Source organism: Priapulus caudatus, unplaced genomic scaffold (genome assembly GCF_000485595.1).
Source record: "Priapulus caudatus unplaced genomic scaffold, Priapulus_caudatus-5.0.1 Scaffold1765, whole genome shotgun sequence".
NCBI classification, from domain to species: Eukaryota; Metazoa; Priapulida; class Priapulimorpha; order Priapulimorphida; family Priapulidae; genus Priapulus; species Priapulus caudatus.
The window spans coordinates 33,395-54,773 of NW_014578826.1; the positions used below are offsets into that span (position 1 = coordinate 33,395).

Below are 21,379 nucleotides of genomic sequence, written 5' to 3' on the forward strand. Positions count from 1 at the left end.
GGGCGGAGCAATCGGAGGTCTAACATCGTCAGATGCATGAGACAATTGGCATCGGGAGGCTTTGAGGAGGCGAGATACTCATACGGGGCCCAGAGTGCGAACCGCCTCCGAAACCGAAAGAGGCAGCGGTTTACAGACGCTGTCGCTGAAACCATTCAAGTTAATATAGGCGTCAGGGCGCAAGCATCAATTCTAGGTCTAACCTGAGTTCGGGATGATGAAGATAACATCCACGGCTGAGATATGGGCGGAAGACAGGGAACGTGAGGAGAGAGGAGGGTGACGAGGAGGGAGGGAAGGACGGTGGTGCCAGGAACAATGGGTGTTACGAGTGGTGCTGCGTAGCTTAACGGATGGTGCGAGAGGAGCGCAGAGAGAGAGGAACGCTGCAGGTGAGAGAGGAGGGAGGGAAGGAGGGTGGTGCACCGAACGGGCGGAGGAGAAGAGAAGAGAGAGGCGGGAACGTGAGGAAGAGGGAGTGAGCGGGACAGGAGGGGTGGGTGGACAGAAACGGGTGAGCAGAGAGAGAGAGAGAGAGATGCAACGTGAGGGAGAGAGGAGGGAGGGAGGGAGGAGGGGGATGGACAGGAATGGTGGTGAGGTAACGGGTGAGCGAATGAGAGAGAGAGAGAGCGAGCAGAGAGAGATAGAGAGAAAGAATGAGAGAGAGAGAGAGAGAGAGAGGGAAGGAGAGAGGAGAGAGAGAGCAGAGAGAGACGAGATGAGGCAGAGAGCGAGGAATGGAGCGAGAGAGAAGATGAGAGCGAGAGAGAGAAGAGAGAGAGAGAGAGAGAGAGAGATGAGAGAGAGAGAGAGAGCGAGAGAGACGAGAGATGAGAGGCAAGAGAGAGAAATGACCCACACTGACGAGCGAGAGGGAAGCGATTCTACTAACGACCTCGCTGTCAAGTTCATTAAATAAGCTGTGAGTGGCAGGTTCTGTGAGAGACTAGACCACATGTCAAATAGGATGTGAGTGACAGAGTGCATTAAATAGACGTGAATTGACATATTCCGTCGAACAAACCGCAGGCCCACAGTTATAGCACGAGCCCGTTAACATTAACATGTTAATGGGCTCTTAGTTATATCAAATAAACGGCCGTGAATGGCATGTTCTGCCATGGACGATGGGTTGTCAATGTATGCGTCACTTAGAGAATATGCCGAATTGACCGGTTCTCCAAGGTTGCCACGAGTTACTCTACGACCTATAGGATATATACGCAAAACAGTCCATATGCATCGCACACAAGCTGCGCAGATACACACGACGCACGCACGCAGCGCACGCCACGGCCGCGCACGCAGCACGCACTGCACGCACACACACACGACCCACACACACACCAACCACCTCACAGCACCTAACTATAGCTTTTAGATAATAGTTGTAGATAATAATTGTGGTATTTTGCCGGGCGCACGCTCACGCACGCACGCACGCTCGCAAACACACACACACACACACCAAAGCCACACACACACACACCCATAAATGTAGTGTGAGCGGGCAGGAATTATCCTCCAGCCTTTCGGTCGTTAGTCGGCTGCTGCCGGATGTGCCGGAAGTAACGCCTAGTCGCCGATACTCGGTGCCGAGGCGGCTATTGGGCGGATCAGGCAACACTGATGGCTGATTGAGGGTGGCTACGGAAACTATTCCCCCGGGAAATAAGTTACAGTATTATAATCTTTCCTTAATTTTCATAATAGTAGCGTGGATATTCATCGTTTACGTACACACACACGCACACATATCGCACGCACACACGCGCACACACGCACGCACAGACAAGTGCACATTCACACACGGTCACACGCACGGATACACGCACGCGCGCACACGCACAGACAAGTGCACATTCACACACGGACACACGCACGGACGCGTGTCACTAACGTACGTACGCACTCGTGTCACTAACGTACGTACGCACTCGTGTCACTAACGTACGTACGCACGCGTGTCACTAACGTACGTATACGCACTCGTGTCACTAACGTACGTACGCACTCGTGTCACTAACGTACGTATACGCACGCGTGTCACTAACGTACGTACGCACGCGTGTCACTAACGTACGTATACGCACGCGTGTCACTAACGTACGTACGCACGCGTGTCACTAACGTACGTACGTACGCACGCGTGTCACTAACGTACGTACGCACGCGTGTCACTAACGTACGTACGCACGCGTGTCACTAACGTACGTACGCACGCGTACACGCGAACACACGCGCTGACTGTGCATTCGCAACCTGTTGACCTGATTTATGCAGCTTACCTTGGATTTTGTAACTACCTGTTGTCGTAAGCGATTGCTTTAAGGTCCATTCAAGATGTCGTCTTATAAGCATTTACACAATGTTAACCATGCACGTATCACAGACGCCTGGTGGGCACTAGTGGTCCACCCTTCATCTTGCCCGTCGATAGCTACACCCGAAGTTTTCTACCACGTTTCTATGCGTTGCGAACGTAAAAGTTCGTGAACGTGCAGGCGCGAACGTCCGGTGTGGATTCTCTACTAGTATTTCTCACGGCGTTAGCGTGTCTTTCAGAGTTACACGATACGACCTAATCTACCTGGCTCTGTCGATCGTCAGACGCCCAATATTTCTAACTTTTCTCGTTCCGCATCGAGTCTGTGCGCGACGGGTCGCCTCCCTCTGTTTGCAGCAGACGCTGCGGCGATGCACGGCAGCTTTCTGCTGTCGCAGCTTCCCGTGCGCGTCTGAGCAGGGCTTCCTATAGGGATGCTAGCAGGGATGCGGGCTGCCGCAGCTTCTCGTGCGCGTCTCAGCAGGGCTTCCTATTTAGGGTGCTAGCAGGCAATAACGCCGTCGCTGCTTCCTATAGAGATACTAGCAGGGATTCACGTTGTCGTAGCTTCCTATAGGAATGTCTGCAGGGATGCGGGCTGCCGCAGCCTCCCGTGGAGATGTCAGTAGGTGTGCGTGCTGCGTCAGAATGAAGGTAGCGGCGCCAGCTGTTACACTTGCTGTCGTTGGATGGCTGATCAGTGAGTGTGGGTAAATAAAGAACAGAAGCTGCGCGGTGACCGCGGGCTAGGGTTTATGCAGGATTCACGAGTAGATGGCGTTCGTAAAGAGCAGACCCGAATAAGCGTGACACAAAAATAGAAAAGCATTAATAATACAAAAAAAAATACTTCGTTGAAGTATGAATGGCTCAGTGCATACACAACATGCACTTTATTTATGCTAAATGACGACAGATTCGAAGCAAATTCCACAGACCAGTCCAAGCTTCACTCGAAACTTGCTGGTGACATCATAGATATATACAAACACATGTGTTTGTATATATCTATGGTGACATGATGAATATTTCCAACAAATGTGCCGTATCCCATTTCACGCTGGCCCATGGCGCGCGGTCGTTCGTGCGTGTGCGCGCGTTTCTCTCTCTCTTTCTCTCTCTTTATCTTTCTGGATCTCCCATCTCTCCCGCTAAATCTCCCCTCTTGTTCACTCTCTGGATCTCTCGCGCTTTCTATCACTTTCTCTCTGTCTATCTTATTCCCTCTTCCTCTCTCCGTGTCTTCGCATTGCATCACCACCTATCTTTTACTCTTATTAGAAGCGGTTACTCTCCCTCCTTCTCTCATCATACTGATACAGGGTTTACAATGAAGATGCTGCTGCTGTTGTTGCAGAGTGGCCTACCCTCGGCAGGAATGGCAGGCCAGCTGGGTCATGGTAGCACTGCGTCGTACAAGGCCCCAAAGAGAGTAGAAGCCCTAGTCGGCCACTCAATTAAGCTGGTTGCGTGCGGGGAGGATTTCACCATTTGTCTTGACAGTAAGTCTGAACATATGGTGTGAATGTATCATGAAAGCGATTATCGACGTCAGAATTAAGCCGGTGTGTGTTTATCACGTTGTCTTATAGTTATATCTAATTATAGTTATCAGTTACAACTTACACAGTTAATGCGAGATATTCACGCATATTTTCTACATTCTACAATGATTGAACGACTAGCTGTGTATAGAATTGACATATAGTTTATAGTGTATGCTTATGTACAATTGCTACTGTTAGTACTCACTGCAACCTATCAATGGTCGATTACCATCAACAAACTTTAAAAAATGTCATGTTGTTATAAATAACTTGACAAAATAACTGATCTGTTTCAATCTCCTGTTCGCCACCCACTAATTAATGCACGTTATTATCTCTATGTAAACAAACACCGGCGCACCAACAAGCGTGCTTAAAACGGCTGTAACGGCGTTTCTGATTCGCATGCTAGGGTGGTACGTAGAGCATTCTAGTATAGCGTGCGCTAATGACCTATGTATTTAAAAGGCGTTCCAGAGTTTGTAATAGCCAGGTAAGCATATGTATGGATTTTGAACTGTTTAGGAGACCACACATTTGTTTAAAAATCTACACATACAGAGGCACAATCTATCAAATGAAATGGGTACTATTGAAATTTGACATACCACCCTGAATGCATCCTTAAGAAATGTGCTGGTGGGAAAGTGCATCTCATGTAATGTCGTTTCACGTGTATTTGTAAGACCATCATGCAATCGGTAATGTACATTTTATCCGCTTTAGCTGAAGGACAGCTATTTTCATTTGGGTCTAACTACCATGGATGCTTGGCGGCAGTGGATGGAACACAGATGCCAACTGCCTTGCTGCCTCTCCACGTCGACTACTTTACTTCCCACCAGGTGGAGCAGGTGTCGTGTGGAGATGCGCACGTGGTGGCTCTCACTGCAGGTCCCCGGCGCGTGTATGCATGGGGCTGTGGCGAGTATGGTGAGTTCACACGGACTCACGCATTACAAGTGGGTCTGATCTGTCTACTTCCTCATCCCACTTGTCGAGCTCTCAAATCAAGCTCCTTATGTCCCACCTTAGTTGGAATTGAACCTAGAGAATGGATGCATTTATTCTTCATCTATTCATTTATATTTTTTTAGCTTACACCAGTTGTTCAATAACTGTAATAGCTGTTAAAGTTAGACATGAATGTATTGCCAAAAACTCTCCTCTCTCAACCACACGCTAACACCAATCTTTTCCACATCTACTCTCTACAATATAACAGTTTGCACCACCAGTCTAATACCCCAACCTCACCCCGGCTGAGGCCATGTACGCTGTGCCATGCTGCAGGTAGATTGGGGCTGGGCAGTGAGGACGACTGTGCGATGCCGCAGCTGGTGCCTCTACCTGCCCACTGCCGGCCGCGACTCGTCACCGCGGGCCCTGACCGCACGTTCGTCGTCGTGGCAACAGGTCGGGTGCTCGGATGCGGCAGCAACGAGTTCAACAAGTTGGGCAGGAACAGCTGTGTGAGCGGTGTGCGACAACAGAAGGTAGAGGAGCCATACATGTGATTGGGAAATCTCCGTGAGGGTTTATGTTTGCGACCGTTCCTTAATGCGGGGATTAGAACTAATTTGTCCAGTAGGTGGTGTGATTTTTTCATATTTGGTGAAATATTGGAAAAATGTAAGATGTTCTGTAGAATATCACAACAATGAAAAATCTTATTCCTAATGGTTAAACTAGTGATAATGATAAAGGAAATCAATTAAATTTTATACATATTGGTAAAATTCAAAACTCGGGATAAACTGTACATATTTGGTAAAAGTCGCGTTTACTGCTTGTTCTTGAAACATGAGGTCAAAATTGTTTGAGGTAAACTTCGTGTGAGTTTGCAGTTATGTAGAGCCATAGTAGAGCCTAGCTGTGTCCATGTGACCTTGATACCAGGCACTCATCTAGTGGAAGTAGAGGTCACAGTGCGATGCAGACATGTTCATTAGGAAGTCCCCTACATAGCATAGCTTTGTTGTCATTACCACCGCAAGCAACATGGTCGCTGTTTTAATTAGGTGTTTTTCTAAACCGTTGCTATAAAGCAAAAGCAAATGGTTGCTGCGGGGCACAGCTGTGTGTGATACACTCTCACGTCTGTTTATCGTGGTAAGAGTGTACTCATCACTAGCATGCTTGCAGCTTATGTAGTGCTGTCTGTCATGATGCTGTCTTGTTGGCTGTCTCGTAGATTTCCTATGATGTGGAATATCTGCTGACGTTGGATCTTCTGAAGCCGCTCACAAGGTGGGATGTCCGGCAGATCAGTGCAGGAAACACGCACTCAGCTATAATTGATGGTATTATGAACATTTACGTTACTCTAATTAATTTATACTAATCTGTTACAACGGTAATAATTGAGTTATTTTACCTGAAAGAAGCAGAATTCTGATTGTGTGCATAAAACTCCCCTCATCTATTGTTACAGAATTCGGCCGATTAGTAACGTTTGGTTCAAACGCGGATGGACAGCTTGGGATGGGACACTTCAGGCAGTGTCAAGGACCGTACAGTGTGGCAGGACCACTAGCAGGTCAAGTCGTGGTAAAGGTGGCCTGTGGAGATGGTTTCACAGTGGCAGCAACGAGAGGTATACTACAACTAGCTCTTATGTGTGTGCTACATAACCTAGCCGTGCGTGCGTGTTGCAGACTATGTGAATCACTCACTATGCGCGCATGGTATATGTTTTACAGAACAATGTGCACGTTACAGAACCCATCTTTACATGTGTGTTACATACAGAACACAGTACGATATGTATATTTGTGTGTGTGTGCGTGCATGTGACTGTGCACATCCCCGTGTGTGCGCATACACATAAGCATGTGTGTAATACTGAGCGGGAGGCCTGCGCGTGTTACATAACCCTGCCATGGTGTTAATTTTCAGACAATCATATATACTCGTGGGGTCGAGGGGACAATGGCCAGCTTGGAGTGAGTGGTCAAATGGTATCCAGTGAGACTGGGCGAACATCTTTACCCCGGCCTATTTTCGGGAGTCTTCATCTGGTGGTGGCCCTGGCAGCTAGGCACTGGAGCGTCATCATGATCGCAGGTAGGTTTGTAGAGGCCTGCTGCTAAAAAAATGCACCACTGCATAATACTATAGGGATTCCCGATGCAATTTTCTTTGCACAGGGACATGTCAAAGCCATGTTCGAGCAAATTTCATAGAAAGCTTTGGTCTTTAGGACACGGCCGATGATCTCAAGAGCACAAGATATGCAGTAATTGGTAGTGGTATTACCATTTACCAGTATTGGTGTTGGTATGTAATAGGTTTATGGTATTATCTATGATAGGCATTTGCAGTCAGATGCTACAAGTGTAACAACTGAGTAAGCAACTCTTTAGGTGTGTTGTGATTGGATTGAAGCCTCCTAATTAACAACGCTTATGTGCAAATTCAACACTTTTAGTAATGCGTCATGGGGATGCACAATCCAATGTAGTGCTACCATCATCTGGTATACTATAGTGCAACCACAGGCATCAAGCAGTTACAGGCATAGCCACCAGCTTAGTTTCAGAACTTCTGTAACTAAATAACTATTTTGGAAACAAATATGCATGGCTAACGATGTTCTAATAATATATTATTGTTTTTCTTTTAGAGCAAACTCTGCACCAACGAAAATTTAGCGGGATTGGGATAATGAAAAAAGGTATTTGTGAATGTTCCGAAAAATTGCTACATTTATTACCTAGTTGCCTACTACATTTATTAGTAACCTTTTTTTAATCTTTAGGTATTAACTAATATTTATAGGTAACTGCATACCTGAAAATTAATTAGTGGATTTTTAGTGATTCTTCTTATTTTAAAGGTATTGCACAGTACTTTAAAGTTTTGGGTTTCCATTAAGCACTACAAAGTTTGTTTGTAATCACTGTACCCATGATCCTTTTAATTACTGCGTTTGGAGTTAAAATTCTTGCTGGGTATGAATAGCTTGTCTTGAGAATTAGTATATGTCAGCAAAAATCGTCTATTTGTAGTAATTTTGTAATATATAATATATGTTAAGGTTTAATAACTTAACTACTTAAAAACTAAACTACTTTTATAACTTTTATTGATATTTAATATTAGCTTTATTCACTTACTTTACTTTAATTGTATAAGCTTTAATATTTTTAACAACTTGGTAATTTTACATGTGACACATGTATTCATTCACAAGGTTAACGTCCTGCATATTTTCAGCTTGTGTGAACAGGGCCGTAACTAGCAGGGGGAGTGCAAGTGGGACAGCTGCCCCCCCCCAGAAAAAATAAGATATGATTGATACATGGTGGTCAATGGCGGTCACCTTCCCAGAACGTACCACGCACGTGGCTTTGCCCGCCCCCCTCCAGGCAAAATTGGTTAACTACGCTCCTGGTGAATTGAATCTGTGATAAAACGCCTTGATTCTGTTTACTCTGTTTTACAGAATGGGCAAAAACTGAAGCAGCAGAGCGCACAGACCTTGGTGATTCCGGCATTACGTCATTGCTTGCCACAGAGGGCGCTGATAAACTGCAGCTGCGCAAAGATGCTCCGCACCTGAGCACGAGTGGCACGGGCTCTGTGCCTGATTGGCTGATACACGTATGGGGACTTTTGCTGAATCCTGTACATGTAAATGCATATGCATGATTGGGTGCATGGGTGCATGGCTGCACATATGCCTGCATACAGCATATGTCAGCATTTTTCCAAATCTTCACTGGGATTCTTGTCCGAGGTATTGCATGGATTACGTAGCTAGTTAAATATCAAATGCATACAAGTGTCTACTGTTTGATCAAATATTTTTATGATAACAAAGGAAACTCCAATTTTGATTGGCTAAAACTATTAATCGTAGGCATATAAAGTAATTTTCTACAAGCAGGTAAAGTTCAGAAATCAGGATACCCAGTGTAGATTTGGCCAAAACCATGTTTTAATGCTTTTTTCATGGTCAAAATTGTTAGGTTATGTCGTCAGGTCAAAATCATGACATTCACACCTAAATCAAGTGAGTGTGTTCCTTGTTATGGTTTAATAAGAGTTGCATTAATTTTTGTAATCAATGCATGTTTCAGGAGCTGGCTGATGCAGAGTTTATTCCTTATGGTACGGAGGATTCTCAGTCACAAAGTACATTTCCATCTACTAATACAGCAGAGGTGGACACATTTCAGGCAGGTTCCAAAAAAGTATGTAACTCGGCCAATATTTCACTCAGTGACATGTAAATTTGTCAGTTTTCAGCCTTGCCGCATAGCAGCCTTTTTATATTTCGGAAAAGACAGTTTTGTCCTAATAAGATATATGACAGCATATCCTGTGGAAATTTTTTCTCAACTGTGCTTTACTTGTGCTTACGTCTTAGTTATCATGCTGCATTGGTAACTCTAACATGACAGTTTGAATACAAAAAGAAAACCACCTGCTTTGTTGTTGAGCAGATACCTCTGTGGCGCCATCTATCAGGAGAAATTGGGTTTTAAGTATAAGTTGTCAGATGAAAAAATGAATAAATTGAAATTTACGATGTATTTCACAAATTATCTACGTTTATATTGCTTGTCTCCAGGTCAGCTGTCCTCTATGTGGTCTGGACATGGTAGAAAACCTGCGACAACAAGTGGCAGAACTGCAGACACAAAACATAGAGGTATGCAACTTTGTCAATCACCCCAGCCTATCTTGTGCTGTTCATATTATCCAGCTTCAGACTAATTTGCATCTGTTGCTCAATTCATTCACATCTGCAACACCTGTCATCGTGGTTTATTGTTAATGAAGATCATTGATTGCGCGATCGCTATTGCCATGTTGTTTCTCATGTGTCTTCCATCACGTGAACCAAGCCATGTTAGCATGCAGGTTGGTGCCAGGATGTGTGAAAATGATCTACTTTAATTATATTTGTTTACTTAATATTTGTCATTACTTTTTTTAATTTTAATTATATTTTTACTCTAAGATTGTACACCTGTGACTGTAGCTACATTCGCGTGCTTGGTACATCACGTGCATGTGAATATAGCTACATCCATAAGTGGGAAATTTTATGTTTGGGTAAGTAAAGATCTGGTACCTACAAGCCCTGTTCTTACATAATTTTTATTCTGTGACCAGCTACTTCATTAGTAAATGTGCTATAGATGCAATCCTCACCTCTAGTATTAAATAATCCAGGTCATATTGATACTTATTAAAGCAGGAGGCTAGAGTAATATTGGATTGTGCACTACATTGGCAATACAACGAAGAGCTAACATAACCTCGTAATATTGCAAGTTACTCTAGACATGTGAGTGTGAAACGTTTCAAAGGAGAAGCGCACATTGATAATAATAGATTAGTAAAGTCAAATTACAACATGTAGCCATGGCAAGAGCTATTACATTAATATATGATAGCATATATCCTTAATAACGTTATTCACATTTAATAATGGTAAGTGCGCAGCCAAAATGCCACCATCTAGGTGAGGCCAAATTAGGTGTTGTAGAATTATCAATAAATGATTCAAAGTCAAATCTCGTTTTCTGCAGACATATTGTGAGGTGGTCAAGAGTTTTCATTGTCCACCCTGGGGTCATTTTAGAAACACTACATGTGCTGAATTAATTATACCCGTTGTTAATTATACCATTTCGTTAATTAACGAAGTTTTGGGGGTATATAGGAGTAATCTTACGGTCGGTCAGGCGGGCGGGTGAGCGGTCAGTCGGTCAGTCTGTTGCAGAAAGTTTGTGGCACGAAATACTTCCACAGTTTTCAAGGGATTCCAATCAAACTTCATACACTTGATCACCAGGAAGTGTAGATGTGCGTGACATATTTTGTGTGTGCGTCGGTCAAGGCGTTGCCATGGAAACCGTGTCTCATCTTTTTTTGTAGTTCCATCATATCTTTTTGTGTTCAGTGTATTCTTTACTCATAATATATGCGACACCATGACCTTCCATTTCCCCTCCGACAAAGCAGTATTGTGGGGGTATTCATCACTATCAGTGATACTGATAGCTCTATCTAGTTTGGCTTTAAGTGTACGTATCTTCTTTATTTGCAGTTGCAGGCTGTAGTACGACAGCAAGAGATGCGGATTAAGACCTTGGAGCGGGAACAGGTGTAGTGATGGGTGATGTTGTACTTTTAATGCGATTCAGTAGTGATAACAGCTTCAATGCAATAAAGTCAAAAATGGTGCAGCTCCTAAAAGGACGCTGCACAGCTTTCACCATAGATGATAAATGTAAAAAAAACGGTCACATATAGCGTAGTTTACATAGTCCAGTATCACAACTTTTGGCCTGTGTAAGTGGTGCTAGCTGCAAACCATGACTACCTTCGTAAACCTGGTGCTCGAGAATTTAAATGTTTTCACTTGGAGGAAGACCAAAATCAATTTTTTTGCCCTTTTTCCTGATTCCATACGTAGGAATATGATACTGCGATTTTATTGTGCGTCATGTTTGGCAGTTTTACCACTGTGTCAACCTATATGTTGTGGAAGACACGTGCGTATATAAGCCTTTGGGCAAATTCCACCTGCTATAGAGACGTTCTTTTTCCCACTGATCGTCTGATGCTTAGACCGTATGTGTATCCTGTCAAACAGTGTATTAACGCAATCCGTCCTAGCAGAAACGCTTAAAGCCCCTCGTGTACACAGTAGTCATTGTAATGTGTGTTTAAACTAGTCACACGGCCGCGTTGGCCTACATCCGTCCGTATCACGTTTGTGGTTTTCTAGCATTAATATATTTACGAACGTAGTATTATTTAGGATGAGTGGAATTTTAAATGAATTGTTGTACTGGTAACTGGTTATGGTCTGGTATGAAAATGCAAGGGCAAGTTCGACTGATTTATTGCCAGGACAGAACATATTGCATTGCCAGAATCGTAGTCTGAGTGAATTCCTAGGAGGTTTGGGCAGGTTTTCGTGATGCAGCTGAGTCATGGGGATAGTGGGACACAACTCCTAGTCAATAAATATTGTGTGAAAGGGGTAGATCACAGGCGAGGGTTTTAGGTATGACGAAGTGGTGATTTACATTTATTTTAGTGTTGTTTACACTGGGGTTACCTACGAAATACCCAACCCTTCCCAACCCCCACCATTACATACATTTATTACAATGCAACATATCATGGTAAATCCCCGCTCTCAGTATTATGCGTGCTTGGGTGCACGTGTGCAGGTATGCATGCGTGAGTGAGTGTATGTATGTGTGTGCGTGCGTGCGTGCGTGTGCGCGCATGTGTGTGTGTGTTGTGTTGCGTTGTGCGTGCGTGGCGTGTGTTGCGGTGCGTGCGTGTGTGTGTGTGCGCGCTAGGTTCTCATCACACGGCACACTACCGATTAGTCTTTCCCCAATTAATCGCTTAATTACTGCACTGTCCATGCAATGAAAGGCGAAATCTACAACAAATATGTACCGGCGATCTCTGCATGATGACATCAGCATAAAACGGTGCGGAATGTCCTTACGTATTCGCACGTCTGAATCCATAGAGGGCCTGTGTAAGCTCAATCACAATCAAATGCCTAAGAGCCATTTACCGATTGAAGAACCAATTCTAATCTAATGTGTACATGCCCCCGCGACTGAAGTCCGGCGGGGTACTATGGTTTCATGTCTCTGTCCAGCCCGCCGCGCGCGCTCCGCAGACACTTTCCCTTCCGCTTATTAACTCGACACCTAATTGACTACGTGACCAAACATGGTCTAACTACATCATATTGGGGATGAAGGTGCGCAGCGTCTCAAAACCAGTCTACTTGCAACCTTTATTTGGTACCTTGAGCCTTGCCGGGCTTGATCCATATTTCCCTTCTGCGCTCTAAACTCGACACTAATTGACCTAGCGTGGATCAAACATGGTCTACTTACACATCTTGGGGAGAAGGTGCGCAGCGATACCGAAAAACGCAGTGTGCATGCAACCCGTTCTATTTGATCTTTACCCTTGACCGTTAGATCATATTTCCTTTCTGCTCTTATAAGCTCGGCCCCAGCTAATTGACCTCCGGCGCTAGGCCAAACTTGGTAATACCTTGCACCTCTTGGGAGCAAGGTGCACAACGTACTCAAAGAACCAGGTCACTGGCAACCTTTATCCTTTGACGCTTTACCCTTGACCTTGAATCATATTTCGCCTTCAGCACTCTATAAGCTCAGCCCCCATTTACCGGTAGGCTATCAAACTTGGTATCTTTACACATCGTTGGGGATAAGGTGCTGGTTGCGTATCCAAAACAGGGTCCTGTGCACCTTCTTATGTTGACCTTGACAGGACCTTTGACCAATATTTTCCGTTCCGCTCTATAACACCGCGGCCGCCGTCAATGTGATCCCTAGCACTATCCTAAAATCTTGTATACCTAACATCTTTGGAGACTAGGTGTGCACTCGTTAGCCAAAGACTCGACGTCACTGCGCCTGTTATTTGACCTTCGACCTTGATCATCTTTCCGCTCCTGTGCTCTATTACACTCGGCCCCTAATTGACCTAGCGCGATGACAAATTGTGTAGTACTTACACATCTGTGGGATAATTGATGTGTCGGCGTACCAAAACCTACGTCACTGGACTGGCGACTTTTATTCGACCTTGACATTGACCTTGAGCATATTTGCCGCTTCCACTCTATAACTCGGCTCTAAATTTGGACCTTACGGCGTGGACTCAAACATGGTCTACTTACACATCTTGGGGATGAAGGTCGCAGCGTACCAAAACATGGTCGACTGCAACCTTTATTTTACCTTTACTCTTGACCTTCGATCATATTTCCCTTCGCCGCTCTCAAGTAACTCAGTCCCCTAAATTGACCTTAAGCGCTACTAAACTTGTATACTTTGCACATTCTGGGGAGAAGGTGCACAGCGTACCAAACGAGGTCACTGCAACTTTATTTGACGCTTGTACCTGACCTTGATCATATGTCGCTTCCACTTCTATAACCTCAAGCCCCGTAAATTTACCTAGCGGCTACCAAACACTTGGCTATACTTACACATCTTGGGATAAAGTGGTGTTGCGTAGTCAAAACCTAGGTCATGTGAGTCCTTTATTTGATCCTTTGACATTGATCCTTGACCATATTTTCCTTCCGCTCTATTTAGCCGGCGCGCCTAATTGTACCTTAGGCGCTACGCAATCTTGGTACTTACAGCATCTTGGGAACAGGTGTTCGCGTCACCAAAAACCCTAAGGCAACCATCTTTAACATACTTACATGCTCACTGGTGCAGATGAGTTGTGTAACAAACGTTTGTGCTTTGTGAAGTTTATTTAATCTTACCTTACGCTTCTAACGTTCTTACAGAGATATTCATTCATACTAGATCAGCGGGGGATATCCATGTACGTTGGCGACAACTACCCATCTTTCTAGTTATTATTATACTACATAATTTCATTCCCCCGTGTTCGCTTCTCATCAGGGGGGGGGTGTCAAATTAACACTTCCTATTTCATGTTTAGTCAGAATCGTGACTGGGTTATATCCTACGTTTGATTTCGTGATTTGTGTCATCTATTGTGAAGCAAAAATTTCTGAAGATGTTCTATATTGTAACCGCAATGCGTATCCCAAATTCCCAAATGAAAAAAACAATAATTCAGCGCAGTCAGTTTCATTGTGGTTTTACGCTTGGCGGTAAGTTTGCAGATTTTGATTTTTGCCAACGTATATCATATATAATATATAATACTATATATATATAATAATATCTATAGTATATTATAAATATATATACTTAGTCAGGGGTTAATAATGAAATTTTCATTATGACATGTCATTGTCAGGCCTAAATTGACTTACTCCAGCGAATTTTCTATGGTAAAATTTGTAAAAAAACAAAAAATACATTTTTTTACCCATTTAAATAGTAAGGAACTAACGTTACTCAAATATATCCTGCAACTATCTCACCTCTGATAAATATGTTTTACGTTGTGTTAAATTGCAATAATCAGACGATTGGTAATTTCTGTTTGTCTAACACGATTCCGCCAGTCACTGTTCAGATACTGCGTCCTTGCGTTTTCACCGGCAAATTAGGCGCATATACAGAAGGTATATAGAGCAATGAAAATAGTAAACAGAACAGCTAATTGTATTTTCATACATCTTATTTGTACAAATAACACACCCAATATACTAGCTTGATGTGCTAGAAATTACGGTGACGTAATCACTTTAAAACGCTGCATAGGGTCCTATGTTCCCGCCAGGGTACTGCCGGACACGTACCTGGGTACGGTCCGGTATATCCGAACGTACCCTGGTCACTATTTGATATGGTTCAGGGGTTTAGACATTAGGGTTCGGGTTCTGGGTTAGGGAGTAGGCGTAGGCAACTCCCTAGAGCTCTCGTTAGTGGAGTAGAACGAGTACGGTCGGCATATTACGTTCCGGTATACGGCCGACCCCAGGTAACGTTCCGAGGGCAGTAACCCGCGGGGGACATAGACCTTCGTCTCAGCATTATTGAACCCCCTGATATATATATATAATATATTACTACTAGATTATATATATATATGAGATATACGATAAATAGATTAGATATAGATAGTACATAGATAAATATAGATGCACATTAGATCTCATGCGCTAAAGTAAAAAATTATACGATCACGAACTACGAGCTTCGAATAGGCTATAGTTTCATCAGGTATATTGCAGTAAGCGTTACTACGCCAGCTTTTCGTTCAGTTAGCTTCTGAACTCTGGGCATAACTAGTCTGACAACTACCCCCGATCTATCCCGTGTATACGATGCCGTTTGCCAAGCGAGGTGAACCCAGTCCCCCCTATCAAATAGACCGACTGTATAGAGCTGGCTAACGCTTGCAATCGATATAATGACGCCTATGCTAGTCGCGCCTCCTGTAAAGAACTGCGTTAGCTGTGCAGGCACGTGTTCTCTCTTTCTCGCGCAGAGAGAGACGGAGGGAGTACTGACGTGAGAAGTTGCACAGAGAGAGTGAGAGAGAGATGAGAAAGAGAGCGATGAGAACAGAGACAGGAGAGTGGAGAGGAGAGAGAGAGTGAGTGAGAGAGACGAGAGAGAAGAGATAGAGACGAGAGAGAGAGAGACGAGAGAGAGAGAGATGAGAGGACGAGATGAGAAGAGGCGGAACGAGAGAGACAGAGGACAGAGACGCGCAACAGAGAGGAGAGAGTAGAGAGAGAGAGAGAGAGAGAGACGAGAGAGAGAGAGAGAGTGAGAGTGAGAGTGAGAGTGAGAGAGAGAGTGGGAGCGAGAGAGAGAGAGAGAGAGGAAGGTAGAGGGCTAGAGAGAGCAAGTGCGAGGCAGAAACACACACGCACACGTACACGAACGCACGCACGCGCACACACACAGAGCAAGTGCGTGGGAGAGAGTGCGTGGGAGAACACCACACAGTGAGAGAGAGACAGAGACGCGTGCATCACTGTGACCATGAACGCACTCCGGCATGTGACAAGAAACCTGCGCAAGTATCCGATCGTCGCGAATTCGGTCACCTACGGCGGCCTCTACATGGCGTCGGACCTCACGCAGCAGACGCTCCGACACTATTACGTCACGGGCCGCGGCGACGAGCACCGCCTGCAGGTCGACTGGCGTAGCGTCGGCAATTTCGGCGCGACAGGAACCTTCCTGCTCGGGCCGATCGTCTTCCTGTGGTACCGGATGCTCGACCACTGGATGCCCGGGAAGGCCCTCAGGATACTCATCCCGAAGGTTGTGGTCGATCAGGGCGTGCTTGCGCCCTGCACGCTCGCTCTTTTCTTCGCAGGTAGGTGGATCATTGTAGTCTAGCTAGCTACTAGGATGCACTCTGGCGGTGACTAAGTTGGCTCTAGCCGCGTATAGCCGGATGGGCACGTGTATGCGAGTAATATGCCAGCGGAGGTCATACACGTCACTGACCGGTTTCTTATCGCTTCCGTATTTTACCGCGTGCGCGTGCTGCGTGCGCGTGCTGCGTGCGCGTGTGTTATTTGTGGAAGTTTAGCTTGCTGTCATTTCTGCCGCACTTTCTTGGATTGGTGCCAACTGGAGAATGAGGTGGTGAAGTGCATGTGAGTGAGTGCGATTTCTCCCGTGTTCGCGTGTGCGCAATGTTCGTGGCGGTGAACGCGAGTGTGACCTCTGCATGGCAGACGCTGCGCTACAGCCGCGGATGCGCGTGTACGAATTACATTGATCTAAAGTACGAAGCGATGGCGCTCGACAGAGGTTGTAGTCTAACGATCTAGGCGGCATGGTATCTCTTCATAGCGCTTCGATGGGTTGTTTGTTTTAACGATAAAGGAACTGGAGCTGATACGTTATTGGTTCCTGCAGGCCCGTAGCTAACCCGACCAGGCTGTGTGACTAACGTCAATACACCAAGGCTAGACCAAGGCAATAGGCAATAGGCACCAAGGCAATAGACTAGGGTATTCTAACCCTAGCAATACCGTTTCTTGGAGCTAGCCCGTAGCCAGCTTTATGTTGGGGGGGGGGTTCGTTTTTAGCTCATCTGACATAGTCAGATGCAGCTTGTAGAATCGCATGATCGTCCGTCCGTCCGTCCGTCGTCCACAGTTGGGCACAAATCTTAACCGCTCGACGTACGTCACGATATTCGGCGTCGTTGGGGGATCGTCAAAACGAGTTGGGATGTCGAAGCTGGGGGCAAAGGTCAAGAGGTGTAAAAGAAGGGGGAACATTCACTCCTTAACTTAAGGTATAGGGGAGGAAATGCAGAATTGCGGCACAAATCTAAACGGCTCGACCTAGGCTCGTGATAGTCGGTGTATAGCATCATGGTAGGAAAAGCCATCACTGTGCCGAAATTGGAGGTCACAGGTCAAAGGTCAATGGGCACAGGGCAGATTTTAGACATTTTCTGAGGACATGGTCTGCACGGAGCGATTGAAAAACTTTTTGTTTCAGCGGGTGACCTTAGCATTTTTATGGCTTTATTGAAAGGACCATGAAATGTCCCTTCTGCTGACATGCGAAGAGTAAGTGTCGTAACCTTTTGACCCTCAAGAGGAGGTTAAACATGGATTTGTTGACTGTTAACAAAGGAGTGAACTGCTTTTGCTATTAGAGCCCACTCCCCACCTCCCCTTCCCCTCCCCCCACCCCCTCTCCCCGCCCCTTCCCCCACCCCCCCACCCCCTCCCCCCACCCTCCCCCTACCCTCCATCTGCGATAGTGGCGTGTCCTAACAATGATGTGTACGCAACTGCGTGTCTGCCATATCTGCGCCTAACAAATGTGGTACTACGCACGACTGAAATTTTACGTTTATAATCGTAGCAACAGACTCAGATAGATGAGCCCAGACGCTCTGCCGGCTCTTGTTCAATGTTAGCAATCTGCTCGGCAGGGGCGCTGTACAGGATTTGTACCAGGGGGGGGGGGGTCTAACCGTAACCCAAAGTTAGACGCACGCGAAGGGGGGGTCTGGGGGGCCCTCCCCCAAATTTTTTTTAAATTACACCCCTCAGATGCGTTTTCTGCGCGAGCAAGGGGGGTCTGGACTCCCTGACCCCCCCTGCCTCCCTGTACACGCCCCTGCTCGGGCGCGAAGCGACCAGGTGAGGGAGCCAAGCGACGCGAGCGGGGGAGGGTGTGGGAGGGGGTGTTCACTGTTCACCCTCCGCACGATGGAGATTTTGCAATTATTACACTAAAATGGAGCGACCTGAGGTGAAATTCTTGCAAATTTCAACAAAAATCTTTTTTTGCTTGGGGGGGACGGCTCGGGTGGGGGGGGGTTCGTTCGAACCCCCCGAACCCCCCTGGCTACGGGCCTGGTTCCTGCACAGGCACTTGGAGCGTTTCAATAAAATATAATGCTAAATAAATACGAATAAGAACAATTTCCTGTAAATGCCGTGCAAATGCTCCTCTGCAGCACACACTATATATATGTGTCAGTGTGCGGCAGCGTGCGTGCGGTACATGTGTGTTGCAGAGGAGCATTTGCACGGCATTTACAGGAAATTGTTGGCAATAATAGGCGAAAGAGAGTAGAGAAACATTAAGACTTTGGTAGTAAATAGATTTCGTATTTATTTAGCATTATATTTTATTGAAACGCTCCACGTGCCTGTGGGTTCCTGCGCATATGCCAGTCACGCCTGTAGCCTACACGTCTACGACGCGACCCCAGTACCTACGCGTGCAGCAGTTATATCTCCCCTCTGTTTTCAGCTCTGGGTACTCTCGAAGGGAAGTCTGTCGCAGATGTAAAGAAAGAGATCAAGCAGAAGTATCTAACAACATACTTGGTAAGAAACGTGTTCCTCATTCCTATTCCTCACGCGTCCATCTAGTTTTGGGTTACTCAAAAATATTTTTGTCGGTTTATGATTATACTGATGATTTATGATTATACCTATAGACTGACTCCATAAGTCGATGTTTGCACGTCGCTAGGGGCAGCAGCCACAGGGACGTTTAGTTTGGAATCAGTCTATTATTTGTCGGGATGTACATCGTTATGTAGAGTCCTATAGACACAGTTTAGACAGTGATGTAAAGGGGCGTTCTCTGTGTGAAGTTTATGCAATCCTTAGTTCAGTGATAGTTCAAGCCTCCATATCGTAAGTATCAGAGGGGACGGTATACTTATCGTTAGCAGGTGGGTATGAGAGAGATTCTGTGACTGCCATGACCGGGTATATCAAATGCATTGGCGAAATTAAAGTGTTTGCATTATTTGCTTTAACTAGTGATATTTGCTAATCTGCAAATGGAATGTGTGTGTGTGTGTGTGTGTGTGTGCGTGCGTGCGTGCGTGCGTGTGTGTGTGTGCGTACGCTCTACCGGTTTACTTGTAATTTTGTATTACTGTAATTTTACCTGTTAGTTGTTTTCCTCTACAGGTGTCATGGTTATTTTGGGCACCAGCGCAGCTACTCAACTTCTACTTACTGCCTCCACACTTCCGCACCGTCTACGTTGGATCAGTTGCTCTCATTTGGACAACCTTCCTCTCTTTCGTAAAACATGCTGACGGGACTAAACTTAGTGATGCTGAGGGGGAATCAGGCTGAGAGAGGAATTACAGAGATTACTGATATCTTACAGAGGAATTAGGACGGATGGGAGATCATGCAGGTGGGGGGAGGGGAATATAAAAGATCGTGTAAATGAGATTAGGCTATGAGATTCCGAGGGAGACTAAGATAAGAGATATCTTGCAGGTGAGACTAAAATGAGAGCTTGTGGGAAGAACTAGGATGAGAGATACTGTGGGTGGGACTAGGATGAGAGATGCTGTGGGTGGGACTAGGATGAGAGATGCTGTGGGTGGGACTAGGATGAGAGATGCTGTGGGTGGGACTAGGATGAGAGATACTGTGGGTGGGACTAGGATGNCACACACACACACACACACACACACACACACACACACACACACACACACACACACACACACACACACACACACAGAAACACAGACATACATTCACAGAAACACACACACACACACACACACGCACACACACAGAAACACAGACATACATTCACAGAAACACAGACATACACTCAGACAGACAGATACCCTAAAGTAAGCTTAGGCTTCATCGTCGTGATGACGGGATGCTTGCAGGGATCGGACCTGGAGGATCCAATGAAGATGGGAATCATCCCACGCATAGTGCAGGACGTCTTTAACCACATCTACCAGATGGATGCGAATCTCGAATTCCACATCAAGGTCTCCTACTTTGAGATCTACATGGACAAGATTCGGGATCTGCTCGATAGTAAGTGGAATGCCAGTCTCTCACTCTGGTCGTGAGCCACTGAAGGTTAATGATCCTATCCGAGCAAGCGAAATAACCTGTACATTATTACTAGGTCGATTAATTTTTTTTAATGCTGATAGGTATTTTATGTTGGAATCACCCAGTATAATATGGCAGTATATGTGTCTCAGATTTAAAAATACAAATAAAGTCATCCAAGATAGAAAATGGATAGAGGCTTATATCCCACCCCAACCTGTAGCTTTGTATTCCCACAATCCCTTTGATTTGGCTCTATTGATATAAGAAGGGTGTGTGTATGTAAGTGTTGTGTTCATGTCTTTATGACACAACTGAATCTCTTGCTATCTACTTAAATGCTGATTAACTTGCCCGTTTCAGTTTCGAAGATCAACTTGGCAGTACACGAAGACAAAAACAGAGTGCCGTACGTGAAGGTGAGTCTTACGACGGGTATCGGTGACCTGAGAATGCTCACAGCATTAATTGTGAGAATGTGGCTCTTTCCATATTGTCTCTCGCTGTCTCTCCCTATCTCGCTCTCCCCCTCTCTCTCTCGTCTCTGTCTCTGTTCCTGTTCATGCCCCTGTCTCTTTCTGTCTTTTTCTGTCTCTGTCTCTCCCTCTGTCTCTCTCTCTCTCAGGCGCTCTGTCTGTCTGTCTCTGGCTGTCTCTCGCTCTCTCTCTCTCTCTCTCTCTCAGGCGCTCTGTCTCTCGCTCTCTC

At 45.5% G+C, this 21,379-nt stretch overlaps 2 protein-coding genes across 4 annotated transcripts in view; both read left to right on the plus strand.

The window, feature by feature from the left end:
• The window catches only part of LOC106817551 (serine/threonine-protein kinase Nek9-like), a 45,259-nt gene extending 32,518 nt beyond the window's left edge, over positions 1-12,741 (plus strand). For all 3 annotated transcript variants that reach the window (XM_014822224.1, XM_014822226.1, XM_014822225.1), the window contains 11 exons: positions 3,687-3,831; positions 4,603-4,809; positions 5,170-5,372; positions 6,071-6,179; positions 6,311-6,472; positions 6,775-6,942; positions 7,502-7,552; positions 8,324-8,481; positions 8,961-9,074; positions 9,455-9,535; positions 10,943-12,741. In XM_014822224.1, the coding sequence (XP_014677710.1) occupies positions 3,687-3,831; positions 4,603-4,809; positions 5,170-5,372; positions 6,071-6,179; positions 6,311-6,472; positions 6,775-6,942; positions 7,502-7,552; positions 8,324-8,481; positions 8,961-9,074; positions 9,455-9,535; positions 10,943-11,005 (1,461 nt within the window). In that variant the 3' untranslated portion in view covers positions 11,006-12,741. The remainder of the gene's footprint in view (positions 1-3,686; positions 3,832-4,602; positions 4,810-5,169; positions 5,373-6,070; positions 6,180-6,310; positions 6,473-6,774; positions 6,943-7,501; positions 7,553-8,323; positions 8,482-8,960; positions 9,075-9,454; positions 9,536-10,942) is intronic.
• A 3,593-nt stretch (positions 12,742-16,334) lies between these two features.
• LOC106817550 (mpv17-like protein 2) lies at positions 16,335-19,972 on the plus strand. Its single transcript, XM_014822223.1, has 3 exons — positions 16,335-16,674; positions 19,092-19,168; positions 19,766-19,972. The coding sequence occupies exons 1-3, from the start codon at positions 16,335-16,337 to the stop codon at positions 19,934-19,936; spliced, it is 588 nt and encodes a 195-aa protein (XP_014677709.1). The 3' UTR covers positions 19,937-19,972.
• Positions 19,973-21,379: the final 1,407 nt, after the last annotated feature.

Excerpts from the sequence above, each read along its gene's own strand:
- LOC106817550 (XM_014822223.1), top strand. The coding sequence starts at position 16,335 with ATGAACGCACTCCGGCATGTGACAAGAAACCTGCGCAAGTATCCGATC. Across the intron at positions 16,675-19,091 it reads GCTCGCTCTTTTCTTCGCAG|CTCTGGGTACTCTCGAAGGG; the intron begins GTAGGTGGATCA and ends CTCTGTTTTCAG. Across the intron at positions 19,169-19,765 it reads AGTATCTAACAACATACTTG|GTGTCATGGTTATTTTGGGC; the intron begins GTAAGAAACGTG and ends TTTCCTCTACAG.